This window comes from Pristiophorus japonicus, chromosome 14, assembly GCF_044704955.1.
Source record: "Pristiophorus japonicus isolate sPriJap1 chromosome 14, sPriJap1.hap1, whole genome shotgun sequence".
In the NCBI taxonomy this organism is placed as follows: domain Eukaryota; kingdom Metazoa; phylum Chordata; class Chondrichthyes; family Pristiophoridae; genus Pristiophorus; species Pristiophorus japonicus.
In genome coordinates, this window is record NC_091990.1 from 75,397,423 (window position 1) to 75,424,399 (window position 26,977).

The 26,977-nt window shown below is 44.7% G+C and overlaps 1 protein-coding gene across 1 annotated transcript in view; it reads right to left on the minus strand.

The window, feature by feature from the left end:
- The window catches only part of LOC139279609 (mucin-6-like), a 288,296-nt gene that overhangs the window by 165,149 nt on the left and 96,170 nt on the right, over positions 1 to 26,977 (minus strand). The window contains exons 13-14 of the mRNA XM_070898725.1: positions 12,533 to 12,718; positions 8,806 to 9,045 (exon numbers count right to left, since the gene is read on the minus strand). Of these exons, the coding sequence (XP_070754826.1) occupies positions 8,806 to 9,045; positions 12,533 to 12,718 (426 nt within the window). The remainder of the gene's footprint in view (positions 1 to 8,805; positions 9,046 to 12,532; positions 12,719 to 26,977) is intronic.

The window sequence follows — 26,977 nt, forward strand, 5'->3', positions numbered from 1 at the left end:
ACAGACTAACGAATCGAGGATTTTGCAGCAGGTCGCTTATGCATCCAGGAGTCTGTCCAAGGCCGAAAGGGCCTACAGCATGATTGAAAAAGAAGCTCTGGCGTACGTTTACGGGGTGAAAAAAATGCACCAGTATTTGTTTGGTCTCAAGTTTGAGCTTGAAACTGACCATAAGCCGCTCATATCGCTATTCTCAGAGAATAAAGGGATTAACACCAATGCCTCTGCCTGCATCCAAAGATGGGCGCTCATGCTGTCGGCATACAACTATGTAATCCGCCACAGACCAGGCACAGAGAACTGCGCTGATGCTCTCAGTCAGCTACCATTGCTCATCACCGGGGTGGAAATGGCACAGTCTGCAGACTTGCTCATGGTGATGGATGCATTCGAAAACGAAAAGTCACCTGTTACGGACCGTCAGATCAGGACCTGGACCAGCCAGGATCTTTACTGTCCCTGGTAAAAAAAAAACTGTGTCCTCCATGGGAGCTGGTCAAGCGTCCCAGCGGAGATACAGGAAGAGATTAAACCATTCCACAAGCGCAAAGATGAAATGTCTTTGCAGGCGGACTGTCTTTTGTGGGGCAATCGCGTGGTCTTGCTCAAGAAAGGCAGACAAACGTTCATCCGTGACCGACACAGCACCCACCCAGGCATTGTAATGATGAAAGCCATAGCCAGATCCCATGTGTGGTGGCCCGGCATCGACTCAGATTTAGAGTCATGCGTGCGCCAGTGCAACAAGTGCTCTCAACTGAGCAATGCACCCAGTTTGTGGTCGTGGTCCTCCAAACCGTGGTCGAGGATCCATGTTGACTATGCGAGCCCATTCTAGGCAAAATGTTCTTGGTTGTCATGAACGCTTATTCAAAATGGATTGAATGTGTAATAATGTCTGTAAGCATGTCCACCACCACCATTGAAAGCCTACGAGCCATGTTTGCTATCTACGGCCTGCCTGATGTCCTAGTCAGCGACAATGGGCCGTGTTTCACCAGTGCTGAATTCAAGGAATTCATGACCCGCAATAGGATCAAGCACGTCACATCTGCCCACGTCCAACGGTCAGGCAGAACGGGCAGTTCAGACCATCAAGCAAAGCTTGAAACGGGTGTCGGAAGGCTCCTTGCAGACCCGACTGTTCCGAGTTCTGCTTAGCTACCGCACCAGACCCCACTCGCTCGCCGGGGTTCCCCCAGCCGAGCTGTCATGAAAAGGTCGCTCAAAACAAGGCTCCCTCTTGTCCACCCTGATTTTCATGATCATGTCGAGGGCAGGCGGCATCAACAAAGTATGTACCATGATCGCGCAAATTTGTTACGTGATAATGAGGTCTATGATCCTGTGTTTGTACTCAATTATGGACATGGTACCAAATGGCTCGCTGGCACGGTCATAGCCAAAGAAGGATGTCGGGTGTTTCAGGTCAAAATGGCCAATGGACTAACGTGCAGAAAGCATTTGGACCAAATCAAATCGCGGTTCACTAACAGCTACGAGCAACCCAAAGAGGACACCACCAACTTCGACCCTCCAATACACATACAAGTGGCAACCGACATCATGGTTGACCACGAAGCCGAACTCACCATCCCCAGCAAGGCCGGCAACCCAACAGCTCAGTGAAGAACCAACCAACTCACCCACACCTGCATTTGTACTGAGACGATCGACAAGGGAGCGAAAAGCCCAGATCGTCTCACCCTGAATATAAGTGTACTATTGACTTTACGAGGGAGTGATGTTATGTATTTAACCCTTGGCAACCTGTAACACAACACCACTAGAGGGCCTACCTGTTGGAGTCCCAAGGGATCCCAGCATTCCTTGGGAGCGCTTAGATAAGCAAGCCACCCACGAGGTACCTGCACTCTGGAATCTAATTAAAGGAGCCAAGGTCACACTTACTCATTGTTCACAGTACTCAGTTTCATCCTTTATTATGAGTTTAACACCTCGAGCTTGCGTTGAGCTTTAGCCGCGAAGAGAGGTTAAAGTGGGATGCAGAATTAAAGCAGCCAGAAGTTCAGGGTCACACTTGCGGACTGAACGGAGGTGTTTAGCAAATTACTCAACCAATCTACATTTGGTTTCACCAATATAGAGGAGACCGCATCGTGAGCAGCGAATACATACTAAGTTGGAAGAAGTACTTGAATTGCCATTTCTCCTGGAAGGAGTATTTGGGGCCCTGAACAGTGAGAATGAAGGAGTTAAAAGGGTAGGTGTTGCATCTCCTGTGCTTGCATAGGAAGGGGAGCGGATGTTACAGTATTGTTGGACGTCTGAAAAATATCAGCCAAAGCATCATTAGCTCCCTCCTTTAATTCCTTGAAGATCCTAGAATGTATTCAATTTGGCTCAGAAGTCATGTGGTCAATTAAAGGTACCTGTACCATATTTCAGCTCATGCTATTTTAAGGCAGGTATTTACTGTCTTCTTCATTCTTGGCTGCCCATTTGCCTATGTTCTGAACCAGAGGCTTTATCACATTGTCCATATATCAGTGGGCAATCATTGAGTTTTGACAGAGGACTATTGTGTTGTCTGTCCAAAGACATGTTGATTTGCCATAAATTTGATTCTGAACATGGTGTGGAGTCAATCATATTGCTTGAAGTAATAGCCTCTTTATGGGCTAGAAAATGCAGCCCTGGCAGGGAGGCACTTTAGGTGCTATATGCACCTGCAGCACATTGTGCTGATACGGTGCTATAATACAAGGTCAGCTCATGTAACTACATTTCCAGTATATATCACAGAAGTATCAGAGTGACAAGTATCTGGCATCAGAAGCTTTTGAAAGCCCGGTGATCACCTTTAAAAAATGAACTGGCTCCAAATATTAAAAAAACAAATGGCAGAAGCAAGGTGCAAAGGCAGAACAGCATCATTCCAAATGTTACTTTGGAGGTGCTTCTGCAGGAGGTACCACAAGGAGGGGTGCATCTTTTTGAAGCAGAGGGACAGCTACCAGAGCAACCTGAAAAGAAACTGCCGAGTTACTTGTGTGTCACCTGTGTTCTAAACTTGGGAGTAGATGAAGAAGGAATTTGCTGAGCTATACAAGGTTGGCAAGATAAGTGCTCACCCTCTGCATAATTCTTTTACAAAACAATTTACTAATACTTCACATTAAGTCTGGTGGTGCATCACAGAGGGAGAGTGTACAGTGCTATGCACGCTATTTCAATCTCATTTCTTCTTTGGCAAAGTTACACTTATTGCCAATCTCTTGTTGCTCTGAGGTGGCGGTAATGGATCATCTTATGGAAATGATAGGGCTTTAAACTAATGGAGGTGGGGGCAGAGGCTTTAGGAAAGGGTAAATATAAAAGCAGAAGAGAAATTTCAAGGCTGTAGAGAAGAGTTACACTTTGGATAAAAATAAGCAGAATGGGTCAGGAAAGGACAGAGAGCTCAACAAAGGTAATAGGGCAAGAGGGACTGAGGTGACATCAGGGAAAAATAGAAAAAAGATAAAGCTAAGGCACTTTATCTGAATGCACAAAGGATTAGCAACAAAATAGCTGAATTAATAGCAGAAATAGAAATAAATAGGTTTGATCGAATAGGCCTAACGGAGGCATGGTTGCAGAGTGATCAAGGTTGGCAACTAAATATGCTAGGATAATTCACTTTTAGAAGAGATAGGCAAAATGAAAAAGGAGGGGTAGCCCTGATAACAAAGGATGGGATAAAGACAGTAGAGAGAAAAGATCTTAGCTTGGAAAATCAAGATGTAGAATTACTTTGGGTGGAGCTAAGAAACAGCAAGGCGCAGAAAACACCAGTGGGTGTAGTTTAAAGGCACCTAACAGTAGTTGTAATGTTGGGCATAGTATAAATCAGGAAATTAGAGGTGCATATAACAAGGGTAATACAGTAATCATGGGGGGCTTTAATGTTCGTATAGATTGGGCAAACCAAAGTTGCAGTAATAGTGCAGAGGACAAGTTCATGGAATGCATTCAAGATAATTTTCTAGATCAGTAGGTCAAGGAACCAATTAGGGAACAGCCTATTTTAGATATAGGATTGTGCAATGAGGCAGGGTTAATTCATAACCTTGTAGTTATGGAGCCTCTGGGAACAGTGATCATATGGTAGAATTTCATGTTGCGTTTGAGAGTGATTTAGTTAAGCCGTATCTAGGGTCTCAAATCTGAACAAAGCAAACTACCTAGGTATAAGGCGCAAGTTGGCTAATGTAGGTTGGGGAACTAGATTAAAATATATGATAGTAGATAAGCAATGGCAAACATTTAAAGAAATAATTCATAATTGACAACGAATATACATTTCCTTAAGGAATAAACCCCCCGCCCACGGGAAAAATGGTCCAACCGTGCTAACAAGAAGTTAAAGGTAGTATTAGAATAAAGGAAGAAGCTTATAATATTGCCAAAAAGAGTAGTAATCCTGAAGATTGGGAGGATTACAGAATTCAGCAAAGGAGGACCAAGAATTTATGGAGAGTGCAAATGGAATATCAGAATAAACTAGCAAGAGATAAAGAAACAGACTGTAAATAGGTATGTAAAAAGGAAGAGATTAGCAAAGGTAAATGTGGGCCCCTTACAGGCAGAGACAGGAGAAATTATAATGGGGAATAAGGAATTGCAGAGATATTAAACAAATACTTGTTGTGAAATTAGTATTAGTAAAGTACTGGAGAAATGAATGGGTCTTAAAGCTGACAAATCATCTAAACCTGATGGCCTACATCCAAGGATTTTAAATGAGGTGGCTTCAGGGATATTGGATGCAATGGTCCTTGTGGATTAGAAAGTAGCAAATGTAACCCCGCTATTCAAGAAAGCAAAGAGAGAACAGAGACCTCTCGAACAGTTAGCCTGAAACAGTCGTAGGGAAACTTAACAGCGCACTTAGAAATTCAGAACATGGAAATCATGTTTGACAAATCTAATGAGGTTTTTGAGATTGTACCTAGGTAGATAAGGGGGGGGGACCATTGGATGTAGTGTATTTGGATTTTCAGAAAGCAGTCAATGAGGTGCCACACAAGAGGTTATTACACAAAATTGGGGCTTGTGGAATTGGGGGTAATATATTAGCATGGGTTGAGGACTGGTTAACTCACAGGAAAGAGAGTTGGGACATACGAGTCATTTTCGGGTCAGCAGGCTGTAACTAGTGGGGTACTGTGAGGATTGGTGCTCGGAGCTCAGCTTTTTACAATCTATTGCCAGACACGAGACTCCCAAAGCAAACGCTCTACTCGGAACTCGTCCACGGCAAACGAGCGAAAGGTGGGCAGTGGAAACGTTACAAGGACACCCTCAAAGCCTCCCTGATAAAGTGCGACATCCCCACTGACACCTGGGAGTCACTGGCCAAAGACCGCCCTAAGTGGAGGAAGTGCATCCGGGAGGGCACTGAGCTCCTCGAGTCTAGTCACCGAGAGCATGCAGAAATCAAGCACAGGCAGCAGAAGGAGCGTGCAGCAAACCAGACTCCCAGCCTACCCTTTCCTTCAGCCACTGTCTGTCCCACCTGTGACAGAGACTGTGGTTCTCGTTTTGGACTGTACAGCCACCTAAGAACTCATGCGTACAGCCACCTAAGAACTCATGCTAAGAGTGGAAGCAAGTCTTCCTCGATTTCGAGTGACTGCCTATGATGATCATTTCAATTATTTAGGTGAGGGGACAGAGTGTAATGTATCCAAGTTTGCTGATACCTCTTTTATCTGGCACCCTCGGGACCTGGCCTGTGCAGGATAAGGGATTTTGCCGGACGAGGGGAGGTCACGTTAAATTGGATAGTACAGGTACTGAACAAGGGGATATCGGGGCTGGCTGGCGCGGGGTTGGGAGTGCGGCAGAGAGATCGTGGTGGATCGCAGGGTCAGGCCAGCGATTGCGGGAGTTGGCAGCGAGGAAGGATTTCAATTTGTTCATGTCGGAGTGGCCAGGAATGGTGCCGGATGAGGGCTGCTGTCGGATAAAGTCGTCCCGGATAAGAGTGGTTCAACCTGTAATACAAAGCTAGGAAAGTAATTTGTGAAGAGGATGTAGAGGTTTCAAAGAGATATGGACAGGTTAAGTGAGTGGGCAAGAACGTGGAATATAATGTGGAGAAATATGAAGTTATCCACATTGGTGGGGAAAAATACAAATGGTGAGAGATTAGGAAACTTGGTATTTAGAGGGACCTGGTGTCTTTGTACATGAATGACTGAAAGTTAATAACCAGGTACAACAAGCAATTAGGAAAGCAAATGGTATGTTAGCCTTGGTTACAAAAGGATTGGAGTATGAGTGTAACAAAATTTAACTGCAATTATATTAGGGCCCTGGAGAGACTGCACCTGGAACATAAGAAATTAAGAAATAGGAGCAGGAGTCGGCCATACGGCCCCTTGAACCTGCTTTGCCATTTAATACGATCATGGCTGATCCGATCATGGACTCAGGTCCACTTCCCTGCCCGGTCCCCATAACCTCTTATTCTCTTATCGGTTAAAAAACTGTCCATCTTGGTCTTAAATTTATTCAATGACTCAGCTTCCACAGCAACCCTCAGAGAAGAAATTCCTCCTCATCTCAGTTTTAAATGGGCTGCCCATTATTCTAAGATTATGCACTCTAGAGCTCTAGTATCCCCCATCAGTGGAAACATCCTCTCTGCACCCAGCTTGTCAAGCCCCCTCATAATCTTATACGTTTCGATAAGATCACCTTTCATTCTTCTGAATTCCAATGAGTAGAGGCCCAACCTCCTCAACCTTTCCTCATAAGTCAACCCCCTCATCTCCGGAATCAACAGAGTGAACCTTCTCTGAACTACCTCCAAAGCAAGTATATCCTTTCTTAAATATGGAAACCAAAACTCTACGCAGTATACCAGGTGTGGCCTCACCAATACCCTATATAACTGTAGCAAGACTTACTTGCTTTTATACTCCATCCCCTTTGCAATAAAGGCCACAATTCCTTTGGCCTTCCTGATCATTTGCTTTACCTGCATACTAACCTTTTGTGTTTCATGCACCAGGACTCCCAGGTCCCACTGTAATGCAGCACTTTGCAATTTTTCTCCATTTAAATAATATCTTGCTCTTCGATTTTTTTTTGCCAAAGTGCATAAGCTCACACTTTCCAACATTATACTCCATCTCCCAATTTTTTGCCCACTCACTTAGCCTGTCTATGTCCTTTTGCAGGTTTTTTGTGTCCTCCTCACACATTGCTTTTCCTCCCATCTTTGTATCATCAGCAAACTTAGCTATGTTACACTCGGTCCCTTAATACAGATTGTAAATAGTTGGGGTCCCAGCACTGATCCCTGCGACACCCCACTAGTTATTGATTGCCAATCCAAGAATGAACAATTTATCCTGACTCTCTGTTTTCTGTTAGTTAGCCAATTTCTATTCGTGCTAATATATTGTGTGTACAGTTTTGACGACCTTTCCTCAGGAAGGATATACTTGCCAATGAGGGAGTGCAATGAAGGTTCACCAGACTGATTTCTGAGATAGGTGGGGTTGTCCTATGAAGAGAGATTGAGTACACTAGGCCAATATTTCCTAGAATTTAGAAGAATGAGAGGTGATCTCATTGAAACATATAAAATTCTTAACAGGGCTTGACAAGTTAAATGCAGGGAGGAGGTTTCCTCTGGCTGGGGAGTCTGGAACCAGGGAATCACAATCTCAGAATAAGGGGTCAGCCATTTACGACTGAGATTAGTAGAAGTATCTTCACTGAAAGGGTTCTAAATCTTTGGAATTCTCTACCCGAGGGCTGTGGCGGCTCAATCACTGATTATATTCAAGGCAGAGATCAATGGATTTTTGGATATTAAGGGAATCAAGGGATATGGGGATAGTGTGGAAAGGTGGAGTTGAAGTAGGTGGTCAGCAGGCTCGAAGGGCTGAATGGCCTGCTCCTATATTTCATATTCTTATTGTTTTCAATTGCGAGACTTGCTAGGGCACTTCAGGGAGCATTAAACGTCAAACATGTAGTCCAGCATTTACCTACAGGAAATTAGTGAATGAATTGGATTTTCACAACAATCCAGCAACTTTCATGCCATAATTTTTACTCTGGACCAGCCCACAATTTACCAGATTTATTAAATTCAATTCCACAAGTTGCCATGGTGCGTTTTGAATTCACTATCTCTAGGTTGCTTGTCCAGTACCATAAATGCAGCATTAGGTTACCCAAAAATGATTTTGAAAATGTTCTCTTGTATTTAACATTGATGGATGGAAAGCCATGCGGGCCATAACTTAGGTGCAATGCTCTCTGCACCTGAATTTCCGATATATGCTCCTGATGTGCAATGTTCTACTCCGGGAGGAGTAAATCATAAAATTTAACCACATCAGAATTTTTAGGGTGAAAAAGCTATCTGGCCCAAATAATCTGCTTCTTTTTAATAGATAATCTACCTTCCTGCCTTCTAATATATCCTTCACTTTCACCAGAAATCCAGCTCGTTGCTTCCTAACCCATTTATGTTATTCACTTCAATGGTCTTTCCCGATACCTTTTTACACAACCTATTTATCTTTTGAATAACATCTGCCTGGCTTTTCTTCTTTTCACTCCTAACTTTCCTTGGGTTTATGTATTGCTGTAGAATTTAACAAAACAGAAGAAACATTCTTAAATGAAAATTGTTTAAATATATTTTCTCTGTTGAATTCTCCAAACTAGGCAGTTTCATTTGGGTTTTGGATTTCTGGTTGAGTTTAATGCTTATCTGTGACACTTATTTAAACTATTTTAATAACGAAATTTCTGATTGTTGAACATACTCACCAATTTGTGGCATGGTTGAAACACATCACTGTGAATTATTTTACACCGTTTTTCTGCCCAGGACTTGCGATATGGATTTTTGGCACATGGATATACAACTTCAGTCACATCATCACACATGGGATTTTCTTTCCAAGAATTTACAAAGTTCATTAAAGTGAAAGCTGAGTAGTGGCTCCGAGTTATCAATTCATCTTTTATATTACCATTGGCATTCCCGCAGAGTCCACAAACTGAAAGCTGACAACATTCAAGAATGTTATTCCTTTTTAATGCTAATATGTTAACGAGCATGCATGCCTTTTGAATTCAAATATATAAATTAGCATTATAGGGCCCAAGTTTCCACAGGTTAAAAAACGGGCGCCCCTCCGAGCTGGGCGCCCGTTTTTCGCGCCTAAAACGGCGCCAGAAAAAAAACGCGCTATTCTCGAGCGCTTTGCAGCTCCTTGTCTGTTTGGCGCGGCGCCCAAGGGGGCGGAGCCTACACTCGCGCCGATTCTGTAAGTGGGAGGGTGCGGGTACTATTTAAATCAGTTTTTATCCTGCCGGCAACGCTGCGCGTGCGCGTTGGAGCGTTCGCGCACGCGCAGTGTGAAGGAAACATTGGCACTCGCCCATTTTTGTAGTTCTTTGTAGCTGTTTAATTTTTGAACATTTTTTAATAAAAGCACACTGCCATCAGCACATCAGCACTGAGGCTACCCTTCTCACTGTCTCCTTCCCCTCCCCACCCTCCACGGCAACAAACGGCGGTTTCCTTCCCCTCCCTCACCTCTGCGGCAACATACCGCTGTCTCCTTCCCCTCCCTCCCCTCCGCGGCAACAAACCGCTGTCTCCTTCCCCTCCCTCCCCTCCACGGCGGCAACAAACCGCTGTCTCCTTCCCCTCCCTCCCCTCCGCGGTGGCAACAAACCGCTGTCTCCTTCCCCTCCCTCCCCTCCACGGCAACAAACGGCGGTTTCCTCCCCCTCCCTCCCCTCCACGGCAGCAACAAACCACTGTCTCCTTCCCCTCCCTCCCCTCCGCGGCGGCAACAAACCGCTGTCTCCTTCCCCTCCCTCCCCTCCACGGCAACAAACGGCGGTTTCCTCCCCCTCCCTCCCCTCCGCGGCGGCAACAAACCGCTGTCTCCTTCCCCTCCCTCCCCTCCGCGGCAACAAACGGCGGTTTCCTTCCCCACCCCCCACGGGAACGAACGATGGCTGAAGCACTTTCACACAGGTAGGAAGATGGTTTATTTAATCTTTTCTTTGCTTATAAATGTTTATTCAGGTTGGATTTATTTGCATAATATTTGTAGAAGTATAAATAAGGATTGATTGTAGAATTTAATGACTTCCCTTCCCCCTCCCACCCCACCTCGTTCTGGACGCCTAATTTGTAACCTGCGCCTGATTTTTTAATGTGCAGAACAGGTTTTTTCAGTTCTACAAAAATCTTCACTTGCTCCATTCTACTTTAGTTTGGAGTACGTTTTCACTGTGGAAACTTTGAAATCAGGCGTCAATGGCCGGACACGCCCCCTTTTGAAGAAAAAATTCTGTTCCAAAGTAGAACTGTTCTACCTCACTAGAACTGCAGAAAAAAAAATGTGGAGAATTGCGATTTCTAAGATAGTCCGTTCTCTACCAGTTGCTCCTAAAAATCAGGCGCAAATCATGTGGAAACTTGGGCCCATAATGTGGAGAGTCAATTATCTGCCATTATTAGAGGGGACCCCACTGATGGATAATGGCAGATAATTTTATATATAATATATAAATTATATCACATAGTAATAGGCCAGAATTTCAAAAAAGAAAAGTACAACACAATAACTAAGTTAATTTATTCATTTTCTGGGCAGAGATTGATGTATGTAAGACACGAGACGATTTGTGCATCTCGTGCAGGGATCTGGCAGATAAATGGAGTGCTAATAATGCAGCTTGCACTGATGACAGAGCAAAAAAAAGATTAGCCACCTTTTGGGTTTTCTTCACTTTTGGATCTAGTTACATTCTCCACACATGGTCAGAGTGAAACAACTAAAAGATAATTCTCCCTGTAAAATTTTAAAAGCTAATGTCCAAACTTTAAGACATTCCATTTTGAGCACATTTTCCTCCTGGATGAGTTAGCTGCAATATTCCCAACACTCCGGGGAGAATTATAACCCCAAACATGGGTGGGTTAGGGTCGAGTGGGAGGTTAAATTGTTAAAAAAAACTGAATCACGACCCGAACCTGCCTCCAACCTGCCCACTTCTGGGTTTAACAGAGGTTGGACGGGGGACGGGGGCCAGCCAAGCTGCTCTCAGGAGGCGGGTCGCTCATTCAAGTAATATGAGGCTGGCGTGCCTCTGATTTAATCATCATTTCAAATTTAACTGGCTGATGGGTTTCTCAGGCCTTGGAGAACATGCTAGCTAAAGTAAGGCAAGGACTGTTGGATCCAGGAGGTAACTTACCTCCTGGGTCTAGCCTCCCTGCCTCACCCACCCCAGAGATGGGTTCGGAGAGAAAAGAGAGTCTGGAAAATAAAGGTCGAGGATGGGGTTCCTGGGAGAGTAGGGATTGGGGGTTGGGGGAACACTGGGTAATGGGGTGGGCTTTGTAGACGAGGTGCCCAGCATTTCCTGCAGAGCTGGGAGCAGCAGCACAAGCAACAGCACCATGGTAAGTGAGTGCGGCACCAAGAGAGGAGCAGCCAGTAAAGGGATGAGTGAAACATGGGGAATTTACTGTGGGTAAAGAGTAAAATATTGTTTCCACTGGTGTACGAATAGGTAACAAAGGGACGGAGACCAAGGATTTTCACCGCGCACGTGGAATTGCACGCCTTAATTTTACATTGAAAACTCCAAGCATCACCATTCACATCGGGTTGGGAGTGGAGGGGAGTAGCATGCGACAGAGCATGCGAGCTCACTCCCTCAGCTCCTCTCTCAGGGCAATAAGCCGCACAAATTACCCCAGGCTTAACAGCCCCATTTCAACTGTCCTTGCTCAGAATCTTGCAGGAATTGGAGCTGGGGCCCGAGGCTCATCCAAAATTGGGCAGAGGCAGCTCGCCCAATGTTGGAGATCAAATTTGAGTTTGCTGCATTGCTGGGCAGTGGGCAGGGGTAAATACAGGAGAGCCAAGCATGGGCCGGCAGCAGCCCTCAGTAGCGCTTTGCAGCTGGGAGAGGCACGCTTTCCCTACCATTTCTTCGGCAGCTTTCAGTGGTCCCTTTTAAGGACTGCTGTTTAGGCGACTGTAGAACTGGAAAAGCTAGTCGGAGCTTGTACACAGCGTTCTCCACTTAGTCTTTCACGCATTTTGCAGAAGGGTCCTGAAACAGGCACAGGACCCTTCTTTTCGAGTGAGCATAAACGCCGGCATGGACTGGTTGGGCTGAATGGCCTGTTCCTGTGCCATATATCCTATGTAAATTAAACCAAGGCTGACTGCTGACAGCCGCCAGGAACACCTATAAAGTAGTGAGGACTAATATGGTGGTAGCCATGCTGCCGGCACATGATAGGTGCAGGTATCTGCGTCCAGGAATCTGTATATATTAAATCCCTTTTACATATAAAAAAAATAGGCAAAACGCCAATTAATTTCTACCCCACTGTGGCGGGATGTGGTCCTGCCATGTGCCAGGTTGTAAAATCAGGCCCACCATACCTGCTCTAGATATACCCATTCATGCCTACAAAAATACATGTATTTTTATAGAAATTGTTTCTAATTACCTTTGATGGTCCAGCAATCTGGATATAAGTATTCATCTTTAAGTTCCATGTAACTATTAGCTGAAGATTTTCAATGTTTCCAAAATAAAATATGAGATACATCTGATTGTGAACCACAGTGAATTTGTCTGCAGCATTTTCAGGTATGACCTTGTAAGTGCCATCTGTCATTTTGATTAGAAAGTCCTGGAAGAAAAATACAAATCATTTGTATGTATTTGCATAATCACAGATAACAATATACAGAAATTACTTCTATTTGTTTTACTAAAACTAAAATTCTACATAGGCATGACAAATTAATTTTAATCCTGTTGGACGAAGAAACTGATGAGGAAGAAACTCTGATTTTTGATAATTTGTGAATAAATTCAGCGATCCTGCACTTCCAATGGGAAGCCTTGCTCAATGAGAGTACAGATCAAAAATAAGGGCTAAAATACTGTAGTGACAGTTCTCCAACCTGCAGCCATGGGATCACTGAATAAATCCTTTAATGTTCGGGTTCACTTCTGATAATAGAAAAGGGGCAAAATTCTGGTTTTTCATTACTGAATAAATGGGACAAAAATGACTTTGTAGATTCCAAAAGTGCCTGCTGTTTGTTTATTTTGTCTGTACAAATGAGTATAACCAAAAGCAACTGCAATAAGGACATCTCATAAAATTGACTATTTGTTGGTGAGAGACTTCCAGAAATTGTACTCAATAACAGGAAAGTTGCTGATTTCCTGTTGCTGACTGTATCTTCCAGCAACTACAGTTCAACAAGTGATAGGATATCTCTGTATTGAAATTTCTACATGCATAAGGAGAGAGATCTAAAGTAGTGACACTGAAATAAAGTTACATAGCAAGGTTAAGCAGTGTATGAAGGTTTGGCAGAATTCTACTCAGATTTTGGATTTATTCAATCTTGTAATTATATTGTAATGGATTGGCAGCCTGGCAATATTTCTCATGTAATAGGCTGTGGAATCTGACTGGCAGTAAACTATCTTCATTAAGTGTGCTGTCTGCATTACCTTGGGCTCTACTTTGTCCAGTAGTAAAATATAGGTTTTCTTTCTAGAATGCCAACTAATATAACAACATTTCTTCACTGGATAGGCATGGGCTTTATGGAACTCTGAAATTGCTACTTGTGACGAGGAGGAGCAAGCTTGTTTGAAGATTTATCTTATTCCATTAGCTTTTTTGGCCATCGTAATAATTTCCTATCCCAAGCATACAATTACCAAATCAAAATGCTCAATATTTTAGACTGAAAGGAGAGTATATGGGGTCAGATGCTCAGCTCAGTGTTGAGTAAGACACCAAGGATGTAAACAGTCTGGTTTTGCCTGAGACAGTGGCAGTGGCCAAAGACGATGAATTGAGTCTTCCCACTTCTTGAGAAGGAAATTAAGACCTATCCAAAACTTAATGTTGAACAAGCAGTGTGACAACACAGAGGCAGTTGAGGGGCAAGAGAGATAATGGAAGCGTTGGGTGTCATCAGTGAGCTGTATGCAGATAAGGAACAGGAGAGAACTACGTATGGATCCTCAGGGGTCACCGGAGGTAATAGTTCAGGGATAAGAAGAAAAATAATTTGTGAGATACTCTGGGTATGATCAGTTAGGTAAGATGAAACCAAGCAAGGAAAATTCCACCGAGCTTGCAACAGAAGAAACAGGAGGATGGTGTGGCCAACCGTGTTGAAGGCTGCAAAGGTTGTGGAGGAACAATACTTCATGGTCACATGGTCAGAGAACGCTGCTGTGACTTTGATTAGGACCATTTTGCTGTTTATGCACCAGTATCCTTAAGTTCCTTTGTTTATCGATATCTACTGGTCTTCTTGGGGGCTTTCCCATTTAGATTATGCTCACATCTGCCATTCTGTACTATTTCACACTTTATGTTAATCTGCATTTGCTCAGCCATTTTATGCCCTTTTGCAGTTTTCTGCTGTCTTCTTCACAGTTCACTATATCTCCTGTCTTTTCCTCTATTTCCAAATCCAGCTCATTCATACTAGAGTCATTAATGATTAAGATGATGATGCACCAGAAACAATTCCTGAGGGACACCACTGGTCGCTGCTCAAACTTCTCTCTCAACTAACTGCCTCTTATCTCCCTCCGATCTCTTATCAAATGTTTTTTGAAAATTCAACTATTATATATATTAAAATGCAAAGTGGGTCACAACATCTTCTACAATACCTGGTATACAGGTTAGTGGTGCTGTGATAGGTAATTGCAATTATAAGTTAGGTAATGTTACACGCCAAACACTTCAATCATAACCATGCAGTTGTACATCCTGACCAGTGGGTGGTGTGCTCCAATTTATATACTTCAAAGACTCGAACAATCCCATTTAAAAAAAAATCTAAAATATATATATTTACAATCATCTTTCCTCTTTATTACCCATATATATCCGCATCGGATATAAAAAAACATCTTTGAAAATTCCTTTAACATTCTAACTTTTAAAGTGCCCTTCAAAATTCTCCCTAGTTCCCCTGACTGCAGTGGCTACTGACACTATGGAGAGACCCCACTGATCGCACAGTAATTCTAGGTACAGAAACACAATGGCCCGTAATTTGCGGTCAGCGGCAAAGAAAAGGGGTTCGCCGTTGTCCCTGAAAAAGCTTCTCACAAAGATCTCGTAAGCTCGGTGTCAAAAAGTTCGGCTTTTCCGACAGGTAATTGAAATCAACGCAACTTAATGGGGAATCCCTAACATGAGCTGCTATGAGGTCAACTAGTTGTCTAAGCAGCCAATCAAAATGCAGGATTCTCAGAGACAGCAAACCAGGAAGTGAGTAATGATTCTAACTATTTTAAAATGTTAGAGAGAGTAAAACAAAGATTGGGGCTCTCACAAGGGGAACAGGCAAATCTGAACTAAAGATGAACAAACTTTAAAAAAAACATTAAAAAATTCTTTAAAAATGTTAATTTTTATTAAAATGGATACCTTTGACACTACACAAAATTGAAATGAGTTTTTCAGGGCCATTACCTTTGTTTAGCAGTCAATACGCTGTTGAAACCCCAGTTACACCTAGTCCAAAGATTCTAACTTTTAATAGATATTTCACAGTACCTTGGAAGAGCTGAAGTTTGTGTCAGTTTCCATGATTTGACAGATTACACTGATTTCTGGCTCAGAGGAGTGGGGGGCGGGTGGTGCACAGCGCTTCCAGTGTCAGAGTAGTGAATGACAGACCGCAACTTCAGAATTTCCGTGTTAGGATGCGCATGCGCTACATCCCGACGGACGTTGCGGTCAGTTTCAAAGGGGCAATGACAGAGAACGCTGTTTGTCTCTGTTATTATCCACCACAAATTCCAGGCCAATGTTTTGAGTCATCATCCCACTGCTGAGCCACTTTTCAAGTTGGCTCCCCCTCTTGCCGTCATCATCATAGGCAGTCCCTCGAACGAGGATGACTTGCTCCCACGAGTTCACAGATGTTTCAATGAAGGACCCGATGTTCCAGTCCTGAACTCTAATTGAGAGGGTGGAAGATGCCCGTGCGTGAATTTTTTTAACATGTGGTAACCGTTGCACAACAGCCATCACACGTACTTGACCTTTATCCAGTGGCAAAGGTAAACCAGGACGACTGGAGACCTGCTCTGCTGCACGGACATAGTGTACGCACATATCGCAGTGTGGGCTGGCCCGTGCTGGCTGCCTCCCCAAACCCAAGTGCCTTTACCAGCCCCCATCAGAAAGACTATCTTCCACCTTCTCCCAGCCCTGCCACCCAGTACTTTTAACAGGCCGGATCAGAAAAGCTGTGTAACCCTATGCCACAAATGATTTTAGTGATCCTGGTCACCACCATCCAGCAATGGCACAGCTAAACAACAACTTGCATTTATATAGTGCTTCTAATGAGAAAAAACATCCCAAGCACATCAGACAAAAATTGGCACCAAGGCAAAGGAGGAGATAGGAGAGATGACTAAATGCTTGGTCCAAGGGGCAGATTTTAAGGAGTCTTAAAGGAGGAGAGAGAGGCCGAGAGATTTAAGGAAGGAATTCTAGAGCACAGAGGCCGAGATAAGGAACGGCCGTCAATGATGAGGTGAAGGGGGCTGGAATAGTACTAGAAGGGGGCAGAGTTAAAGGACTGCAAGATTGGAGAAGGTTAGAGAGAGAGCGAACGTGAAAGATATTCAAGGGATAAGGAATTTAAATTGAAGGCAATGTAGGTCAGTGAGCACAGATGTGATGGATGAGAGGGACTTGATGCAGGTTAGCATATCGACAACGTAATTTTCAATGAGCTGAAGTTTATGGATTGTGGAGCATGGTGGTTCCATCAGGAGAGCATTAGAGGAGTTAAGTCTAGAGGTAACAAAAGCATGGATTAGTGTTTCAGCAGGAGATGGACTGAGGCAGGGGTGCAATTGAGTGATGTTACAGATAGAAATAATCTGACATTGTGATGGAGAGGCTATGGGGTCGGAAGCTCAGCTCAGGGTCAAATCGGATGCTGAGGTTGCAGACAATCAGCTTCAACCAGAGAGTGGGTTTGATTCGGCGGAAAAAGTAGAGAGTTCGTGCCAGGGCCCCAAGACAATAGCTTAAGTCTTCCCAATGTATACAATGACGTGCGAGTATTCTTCACCTCAGTCAAGTCCATCTTCGGGCCAAACACCCAAGGCCTCACCCCATTGCTGGCCAAAAACAGGGAGACATTCATCAAGGACACCGAGGCAGTCAGGGCCCGCTGGAAGGAGCACCTTGAAGATCTCCTTAATCGAGACTGCCTTTGACACGAGTGTCCTGGACTCCATCCTGCAGCATGCTACCCGCCACCAACTCAGCAAAACCCCAGCTCTGTGCAAGGTAGAAAAGGCCATCCGTCAGCTCAAGAACAAGGCATCAGGAGCAGATGGAATCCTCGCTGAGGCACTAAAGTATGGTGGAAAAGCACTATTGGCTCGAATGCATGACCTCATTTTTCTCTATAGATATGTGAAGAGAAAAAGATTAGTGAAGACAAACATAGGTCCCTTGCAGTCAGATTCAGGTGAATTTATAATGGGGAACAAAGAAATGGCAGGCCAATTGAACAAATACTTGGGTTCTGTCTTCACGAAGGAAGACACAAATAACCTTCCAGAAGCACTAGGGGACCGAGGGTCTAGTGAGAAGGAGGAACTGAAGGATATCCTTATTAGTTAGGAAATTGTGTTGGGGAAATTGATGGGATTGAAGGCCGATAAATCCCTGGGGCCTGACAGTCTGCATCCCAGAGTACTTAAGTAAGTGGCCCTAGAAATAGTCGATGCATTGGTGATCATTTTCCAACAGTCTATCGACTCTGGATCAGTTCCTATGGACTGGAGGGTAGCTAATGTAACACCACTTTTTAAAAAAGGAGGGAGAGAGAAAACGGGTAATTATAGACCGGCTAGCCTGACATCAGTAGTGGGGAAAATGTTGGAATCAATTATTAAAGATGAAAGAACAGCGCATTTGGAAAGCAGTGACAGGATCGGCCCAAGGCAACATGGATTTATGAAAGGGAAATCATGCTTGACAAATCTTCTGGAATTTTTTGAGGATGTAACTAGTAGAGTGGACAAGAGAGAACCAGTGGATGTGGTGTATTTGGACTTTCAAAAGGCTTTTGACAAGGTCCCACACAAGAGATTGGTGTGCAAAATTAAAGCACATGGTATTGGGGTAATGTACTGACATGGATAGAGAACTGGTTGGCAGACAGGAAGCAGAGAGTCGGGATAAACGGGTTGGTTTCAGAATTGCAGGCAGTGACTAGTGGGGTGCTGCAGAGCTCAGCGCTGGGATCCCAGCTATTTACAATATACATTGAAGGAATTGAGTGTAATATCTCCAAGTTTGCAGATGACACTAAATTGGGTGGCGGTGTGAGCTGTGAGGAGGATGCTAAGAGGCTGCAGGGTGACTTGGACAGGTTAGGTGAGTGGGTAAATGCATGGCAGATGCAGTATAATGTGGATCAATATGAGGTTATCCACTTTGGAGGCAAAAACACGAAGGCAGAATATTATCTGAATGGCGGCAGATTAGGAAAAGGGGAGGTGCAACGAGACCTGGGTGTCATGGTACATCAGTCATTGAAAGTTGGCATGCAGGTACAGCAGGCGGTGAAGGCGGCAAATGGTATGTTGGCTTTCATAGCTAGGGGTTTTGAGTATAGGAGCAGGGAGGTCTTACTGCAGTTGGACAGGGCCTTGGTGAGGCCTCACCTGGAATATTGTGCTCAGTTTTGGTCTCCTAATCTGAGGAAGGACGTTGTTGCTATCGAGAGAGTGCAGCGAAGGTTCACCAGACTAATTTCCGGGATGACGTATGAGGAGAAACTGGATCGACTGGGCCTTTATTCACTGGAGTTTAGAAGGATGAGAGGGGATCTCATAGAAACATATAAAATTCTGATGGGACTGGACAGGTTAGATGCAGGAAGAATGTTCCTGATGTTGGGGAAGTCCAGAACCTAGGGACACAGTCTAAGGATAAGGGGTAAGCCATTTAGGACTGAGATGAGGAGAAACGTCTTCACTCAGAGAGTTGTTAACCTGTGGAATTCCCTACCGCAGAGAGCTGTTGATGCCATTTATTGGATATATTCAAGAGGGAGTTAGATATAGCCCTTACGGCTAAAGGGATCAAGTGGTGTGGAGAGAAAGCAGGAAAGGGGTACTGAGGTGAATGATCAGCCATGATCTTAGTGAATGGTGGTGCAGGCTCGAAGGGCTGAATGGCCTACTCCTGCACTTATTTTCTATGTTTCTATGTTTCACCTGGAAGGAGGAGTGCATGCCTGGATATCTCAGAGATGCCGTAATTGTGACCATCTTTAAAAAAGGGGACAAGTCCGACAGCGGCAACTACAGAAAAATCTCCTTGTTGTCGGCCACTGGGAAAGTCATCGCTAGAATCCTCCTCAACCATCTTCTCCCTGTGGCTGAGGAGCTCCACCCGGAGTCACAGTGCGGATTCCGTCCACTATGGGGTACAACGGACATGATCTTCACGGCGTGACAACTGCAAGAGAAATCCAGGGAACAGCACCAACCCTTGTAAATGGCCTTCTTTGACCTCACAAAGGCCTTTGACACTGTTAACCGTGAGGGACTATGGAGCATCCTCCTCCGTTTCAACCACCCCCAAAAGTTTGTCACCATCCTCCGCCTCCTCCACGATGGCATGCAAGCCGTGATCCTGACCAACGGATTTACCACAGACCCAATCCACGTCAAAAGCGGGGTCAAGCAGAGCTGTATCATTGCGCCAACCCCCCTCTCGATCTTCCTCGCTGCAATGCTCCATCTCACGCTCAACAAGCTCCCTGCTGGAGTGGAACTAAAACTATAGAACCAGTGGAAACCGGATCAACCTTTGTCGCCTCCAGGCGAGATCCAAGACCGTCTCATCCTCGGTCGTCGAACTACAGTATGTGGACGACGCTTGCGTCTGCGCACATTCAGAGGCTGAACTCCAAGCCATTGTCAACATCTTCACCGAAGCATATGAAAACATGGGCCTAACAATAAACATCTGCAAGACAAAGGTCCTCCACCAACATGACCCCGCCACACAGCACTGCCCCCTGGTCATCAAAATCCATGGCGCGGCCTTGGACAACGTGGACCACTTTCCATACCTCGGGAGCTTACTATCAAGCAAGGAAAGACATAGACGACGAGGTCCAACACAGCCTCCAGTGCAGCCTTCGGTCACCTGAGGAAGAGTGTGTTCGAAGATCAGGCCCTCAAATCTGGCACCAAGCTTATGGTCTACAGGGCTGTAGTGATACCTGCCCTCCTGTGTGGCTCAGAGACATGGACCATGTACAGAAGATACCTCAAATCGCTGGAGAAATACCACCAACGATGTATCTGCAAGATCCTGCAAATCCCCTGGGAGGATAGATGCACCAAGGTCTGGCGCTCTCGATCAGGCCAACATCCCCAGCATCAAAGCACCGACCCACACTTGACCAGCTCCGTTGGGCGGGTCACATTGTCTGCACGCCCAACACAAGACTCCCAAAGCAAGTACTCCACTCAGGACTTCTACACGGCATGTGAGCCCCAGATGAGCAGAGGAAACGTTTCAAGGACACCCTCAAAGCCTCCTTCATAAGTGCAACATCCCCACCAACACCTAGGAGTCCCTAGCCAAAGATTGCCCGAAGTGGAGGGAGAGCATCCTGGAGGGCGCTGAGCACCTCAAGTCTCGTCACCGAGAGCATGCAGAAAACAAACACAAACAGCAGAAGGAGCGTGCAGCAAACCAGTCCCACCCACCTTTTCCTTCAATGACTGTCCCAACTGTGACAGAGACTGTAATTCCCGTCTTGGACTGTACAGTCACCTGTGAACTCACTTTTAGCATGGAAGCAAGTCTTCCTCGATTTCGAGGCACTGCCTATGATGTTTAGTTGGAGGAAATTGGAGCTCATCCAGAACTGGATGTCGGAAAGGCAGACCAATGACACAGAGGCAATGGAGGAATTGAGAGGTGGGTGTTGTAAGCATACACATCGAACCTGATGCGATGTCTTTGTATGATATCACAGATAAATCTTTGGGGCATTCCAGAGGTTACGGTGAGAGAGCAGGACAGATGTAGATGATCTGCTTATAATTGAATAGGTAAGAGTGGAACAGAGCGAGGGCAGTCATACTGAACTGGACAATGCAGTAGAGATTTTGGAGGAGCCTTGCATGGCTGACTGTTTAAAAGTTGCAGAGGGGTCAAGTAGTTTAAAGATTGTTCGTGCATGATGGTCACAGTCACAGGGAATGTCCTTTGTAAATTTGATCAAGGCCATTTCAGTACTGTGGCAGGGTCGGAAACCTGATTGGAGAGATTTAAACATGCAAGATGGGCACAAATTTGGGAGTCCACAACACATTCTAGGACTTTAGAGAGGAAAAGGAAATTTGAGAAAGCAAGGACAGATGGGTCAAGAGTGGGATTTTTAAGGATGGGGGTGCTGCCAGCTTTGAAAGCAAGGGGACAGTCATGAGGAGAGGGAATCATTTATAATGTCAACTAGCATGGGAACTGTCATCCTATATGGTTACTGCTTGTACTATTACAAGGTGTGCCACCAGAGGGCACAACACTGGGAGACTTGTAGGTTACCTGTACAGGTGTGCCAGGCCTAGTATAAAAGGCAGGCCACCAGGTGTGATCCTCACTCTGGAGTTATCAATAAAGGACGAAGGTCACTACAGTTCAAGTACAACACATTGCCTCGTGGAGTCATTATCAGAGCATCTAAAGACATAACAGGAACTAAGGGAAGTTGGATGGTCAGCAGCTTAGTGGAATGGGATCAAGAGAGAAGGAAGTGGACCGCAAGTACAGGGTGAGCTCAAAGAGAGCATGCGAGGAGATAGGAAATAAGTCAGAGAAAAACACATGTTAAAAGCTAGGGCAGGGGAAAATCTTGGTGGAAGTATGGCTTGGTGAGCAAGGAAAAGGGGGGAATGTGGCAGAGGCAACTGAATGGATGGTCTCAAGCTTAGTGACAAGGAAGTCCATGAGCTCTTCGCATTTGTGGCTGTAGGGGAGTGGGTCTACCTAGTTTATATTGGTGAAAAGAAGCCGGGGGTTATTTTTGCATTTCAGGATGATCCTAGAGTAGAGAACAGTTCTGGCAGAGGACAGCAAGACGTGATAGCGTGGTGTAGCTAGATCTGGTGATGGATAGTTAAGGCAGTTGTGCGTCAGATGCATTCAAGTCAACGCCCTTTGGACTTGAGGGAGTGAAGACGGAGGTAACACCAGGGGAATGACCAGTTTGGGAGAGAGTAAAGGTTTGTTGAGGTCAGGCAAGAAAAAAGTATGCCTAAAAGTGGTGAGGCAGAAACCCTCACCACATTTAAAAAGTACTTGGTTGTGCACTTGAAGTGCTGGAACCTACAAGGCTACGGGCCAAGAACTGGAAAGTGGGATTAGGCTGGATAGCTTTGTCAGACGGCATGGTCACGTTGGGCCAAAATGGCCTCCTTCCGTGCTGTAAATTTCTATAATTCGATGATTCTAAACCAAAAGGGCTTTTACTCCATTAATATGCAGGTGGTAAGTGACCAACTGCTTACCTGTAGTACCAGTGAAACATGCATCCTGTATCTGATTATTTTTGTTATGCATGTAAACCTGTAAATACCATGTCTAACCACCAGAGGGCTTATCCCCTGGAGTCCCAAGGGATCCCACAATCCCTTGGGAGCACCTGTATATAAGGAGGCCTCACAGGCTGGAGAGGCACGCTGAGATCTGTAATAAAGGATTACGGTCACACCTTACTTTGAGCTTGCAGTATCTAGTCTGACTCTTTATTCAAGATATAACAATTTTCCTGTGAAGCACCTTAGGATATTTTATTATGGTAAAGGAGCTATATAAATGCAAGTTGTTGTGTCAATCCAACATTACCAAGCTCTTTCAAAAGGAGGAAACACTTGATGCACATAGGAGAGCCAAGTTGTTAGTGAAAATAAATTCACAGACTCTGGTAAGGTAAGAGAGACAACTTTATTGCTAACAGAGCTCTGGGAGAAGAGTTGAGGTCCCGCGACCTGCGAAGCACCTTCTCCGAGTGCCTGGTGCCGCGGGGTTATAAGCAGTTTACAGAGGGCGGAATACAATCATTTTAATTCATTTACATACAACCAATCAATCCATATGGCAACGCAATTCATTTACATACAACCAATCATATTGTTGCACAACTTTTTAGTCCTAGTGAAACCTGATAGCATGGCGCGAGATTGGGGGCCCTTCCTCTGTATCTTCTTTTGTGGTTAGTTATTCTGTTGCAAAGCTTTCTATGAAACAGTGGCCTGCACCTGGCCATGAGTCACTTGTTGCTGCAGAGTTCATTAGGCTTCTTGGTACAAAGTTCATTTAGTGAAAAGGCAAATAGTTGGCTTACCCCATCATGCTTTGCTATGTCCGAAAATCCACTCCAACACAAGTAAAGAAAGCCTTGCATTTATATAGCGCTTTTTAATGATCTCAGGATGTCACAAAGTGCTTTACAACCAATGAAGTACTTTGGAAGTGTGGCTACTGCTGTAATGTAGAAAACATGGCAGCCAATTTGTTCTCACAGCCAGGTCCCACAATCATCAATGTGACAATTGACCAGATAATCTGTTTTAGTGATGTTGGTTGAGGGATAAATATTGGCCAGGACACCAGGAAGAAATCACTTACTCTTTGTCAAAATACTGCCATGGGATCTATTATGTCCGCCTGAGGGGGAAGACGGGGTCTCAGTTTAAAATCTCACCAAGTAATGCATTTGATTGTCAACTGAGATTTTGTGCTCAAGTTTATGAAGTGGGACTTAAACCGACAACCTTCTGACTCGGATGTGATAGAACTACCACTGATATACGGCCAATAAGGAGGGAGAGAGAAAACAGGGAATTATAAACTTGTCAGCCTGACATCGGTGGTGGGGAAAATGTTGGAATCAATTATTAAAGATGAAATAGCAGTGCATTTGGAAAGCAGTGACAGGATCGGTCCAAGTCAGCATGGATTTATGAAAGGGAAATCATGCTCGACAAATCTTCTGGAATTTTTTGAGGACGTAAATAGTAGAGTGGACAAGGGGGAGCCAGTGGATGTGGTGTATTTAGACTTTCAAAAGGCTTTGGACAAGGTCCCACACAAGAGATTGGTGTTCAAAATTAAAGCACATGGTATTGGGGGTAATGTATTGACGTGGATAGAGAACTGGTTGGCAGACAGGAAGCAAAGAGTAGGAATAAACGGGTCCTTTTCAGAACGGCAGGCAGTGACTAGTGGGGTACCGCAAGGTTCAGTGCTGGGACCCCAGCTATTACAATACACATTAATGATTTAGACGAAGGAATTGAATGTAATATCTCCAAGTTTGCAGAGCTGGGTGGCAGTGTGAGCTGTGAGGAGGATGCCAAGAGGCTGCAGGGTGACTAGGACAGGTTAGGTGAGTGGGCAAATACATGGCAGATGCGGTATAGTGTAGATAAATGTGAGCATGTGGAATTCTCTACTACAGAAAGTTGTTGAGGCCAGATCGTTAGATATATTCAAAAGGGAGTTAGAGGGGGCCCTTACAGCTAAAGGGATCAAGGGGTATGGAGAGAAAGCAGGAATGGGGTACTAAAGTTGCATGATCAGCCATGATCATATTGAATAGTGGTGCAGGCTTGAAGGGCCGAATGGCCTACTCCTCCACCTATTTTCTATGTTTCTATTCCTAAAGAGCAAAAGTGCGATGCAGTACGTCTCATGCCTGAACCAGGGTGCTGACTGTGCAGCGTTTACTCAGCTCAAAGAATGCATTAGCTACAATCCCAAGAAAGATGGCATAAATTGTAATCATGTTCTATATACGCACAACACTTGGTAAACACATCAGCATGAAGTTCCCAATGATCAGAAGGCATCAGTGCCACAGAAGGACAAGGTGAGGCAAGAACATCTCTCTCCAAAGACTAAGGATCATTGGCCTCATGGGACCAGCAACACCAATTCATTGATGTTTTCTTCCCAAATCTCTATGCTGAGACATTTTGTTTGTGTAGACTATAAAGATGCTCGACTTATCTGCTTGCTTAACCCCTTCCGTCTTAAGAGCTAGTTTGAGAAGTCAGCAACAAGGAAAAAGCCCTCAAGTTCTTGGATTTTTTTGGTCAAAGTGCTGCTAGCCCAAATAAGGCAGAGGAAGAAAGTCTTCTGAGAATAATCAAAATCATCCACTGAAGTGTGCTTTGAGGAATAATGGAAGTAGTTAGCCTTAGTAGTAAATGCCAGCTCCACGACACCCAGCACAGTAACTTAGTGCTGCAAGAAGTTTAATGACCTTCTGAGAGCAATCAAGATAAGAGGCAATATTTTTCTTCTTACATATGGTTGTAGCAAAGCAAATCAAACGTCAATATCCAAGTTGGATATCCAGGCCAAAGCTTCCGGTATAACAGCGTGGATATCCCGCAGGCTGCCTGCAAACTTCCTCTGAAGGCAGCGCTCAACGATGTGCTCCAGGGTCCGATTTGGAGCTCCACAGTCACATAATGGTGATGCTTTAATCGTCCACCTATGGAGAAGGTGGCAGCATCTACCATGACCAGGTCTGAGGCAGTTGATGGTTGTCCACTGTTTGCAAGGAAGGTTGATCCTTCAGGTTGCATTGTGGGTTGCTCTATAAGGAATACATTCTGTACGTCGCAGTTCTTCCAGGCATTTTGCCATCAGCACTTTTACCTTTTAAGGCGGCAATGTAATGACAGTGTCAGCTGTGGCTCAGTGGGTAGCACACATGCCTGGTTCAGAATGTGGTGGCATCAAGTCGCACAAAAGGAACTTGAGCACATAAAGCTAGGCTGACACTACAGTGCAGTGCTGAGGGAGTGCTGCACTGTCGGAGGTGCCGTCTTTCGGATGAGATGTTAAACCGATGCCCCGTCTGCCCTCTCAGGTGGACGTAAAAGATCCCATGGCACTATTTCGAAGAAGAGCAGAGGAGTTATCCCCGATGTCCTGACCAATATTTATTCCTCAATCAACGTAACAAGAACAGATTATCTGGTCATTATCACATTGCTGTTTGTGGGAGTTTGCTGTGCGCAAGCTGGCTGCTGCGTTTCCCACATTACAACAGTGACCACACTCCAAAAATACTTCATTGGCTGCAAAGCACTTTGTGTCCGGTGGTCGTGAAAGGCGCTATATAAATGCAAGTCTTTTTTTTTAAAACAGTGTTTGACATTTAAGCACTACCACCTTTCCCTCAGTGCTGATAATAATTCCCACTTAACCAATGGGGGGAAAATTGCGGACGGAGGCTTCTTCGTATGAACACCTCCGAGCCGAAGAAAATCTATGAATCTACCTTTTGGTCCCGGAGAAATGTAAGATCCCGGTGGGAAGCCTAGATTTGTTGCGCAGCGCATGTCTTCGAGGTACGTACGGAGAAGCTGGAGCCACGTGGGCCTGGACCACCAATCACTATGCAGTATTCTCAGTGATAAAAATGGGAGCTCCATTTGTGCGGGCTGACAAAATAGCTGGCTGTATACAATGATGATAAAGGTGTTAATTGAGCTTTTCTGTACATAGTCGACATATTTACTGAGGCGTACGAAAGCATGGGCCTTACTCTAAACATCCGTAAGACAAAGGTCCTCCACCACCACCGTCGAAGGTGCCGTCTTTCGGATGAGACATTAAACCTAGGCCCTGTCTACTCTCTCATAGGTGGATGTAAAAGAACCCATGGCACTATTTCAAAGAAAAGCCGGGGAATTATCCCCAGTATCCTGGCCAATATTTATCCACCATCCAACATCACTAAAACAGATTATCTGGTCATTATCACATTGCTGTTTGTGGGAGAATGCTGTGTGCAAATTTCTACATTCCAATAGT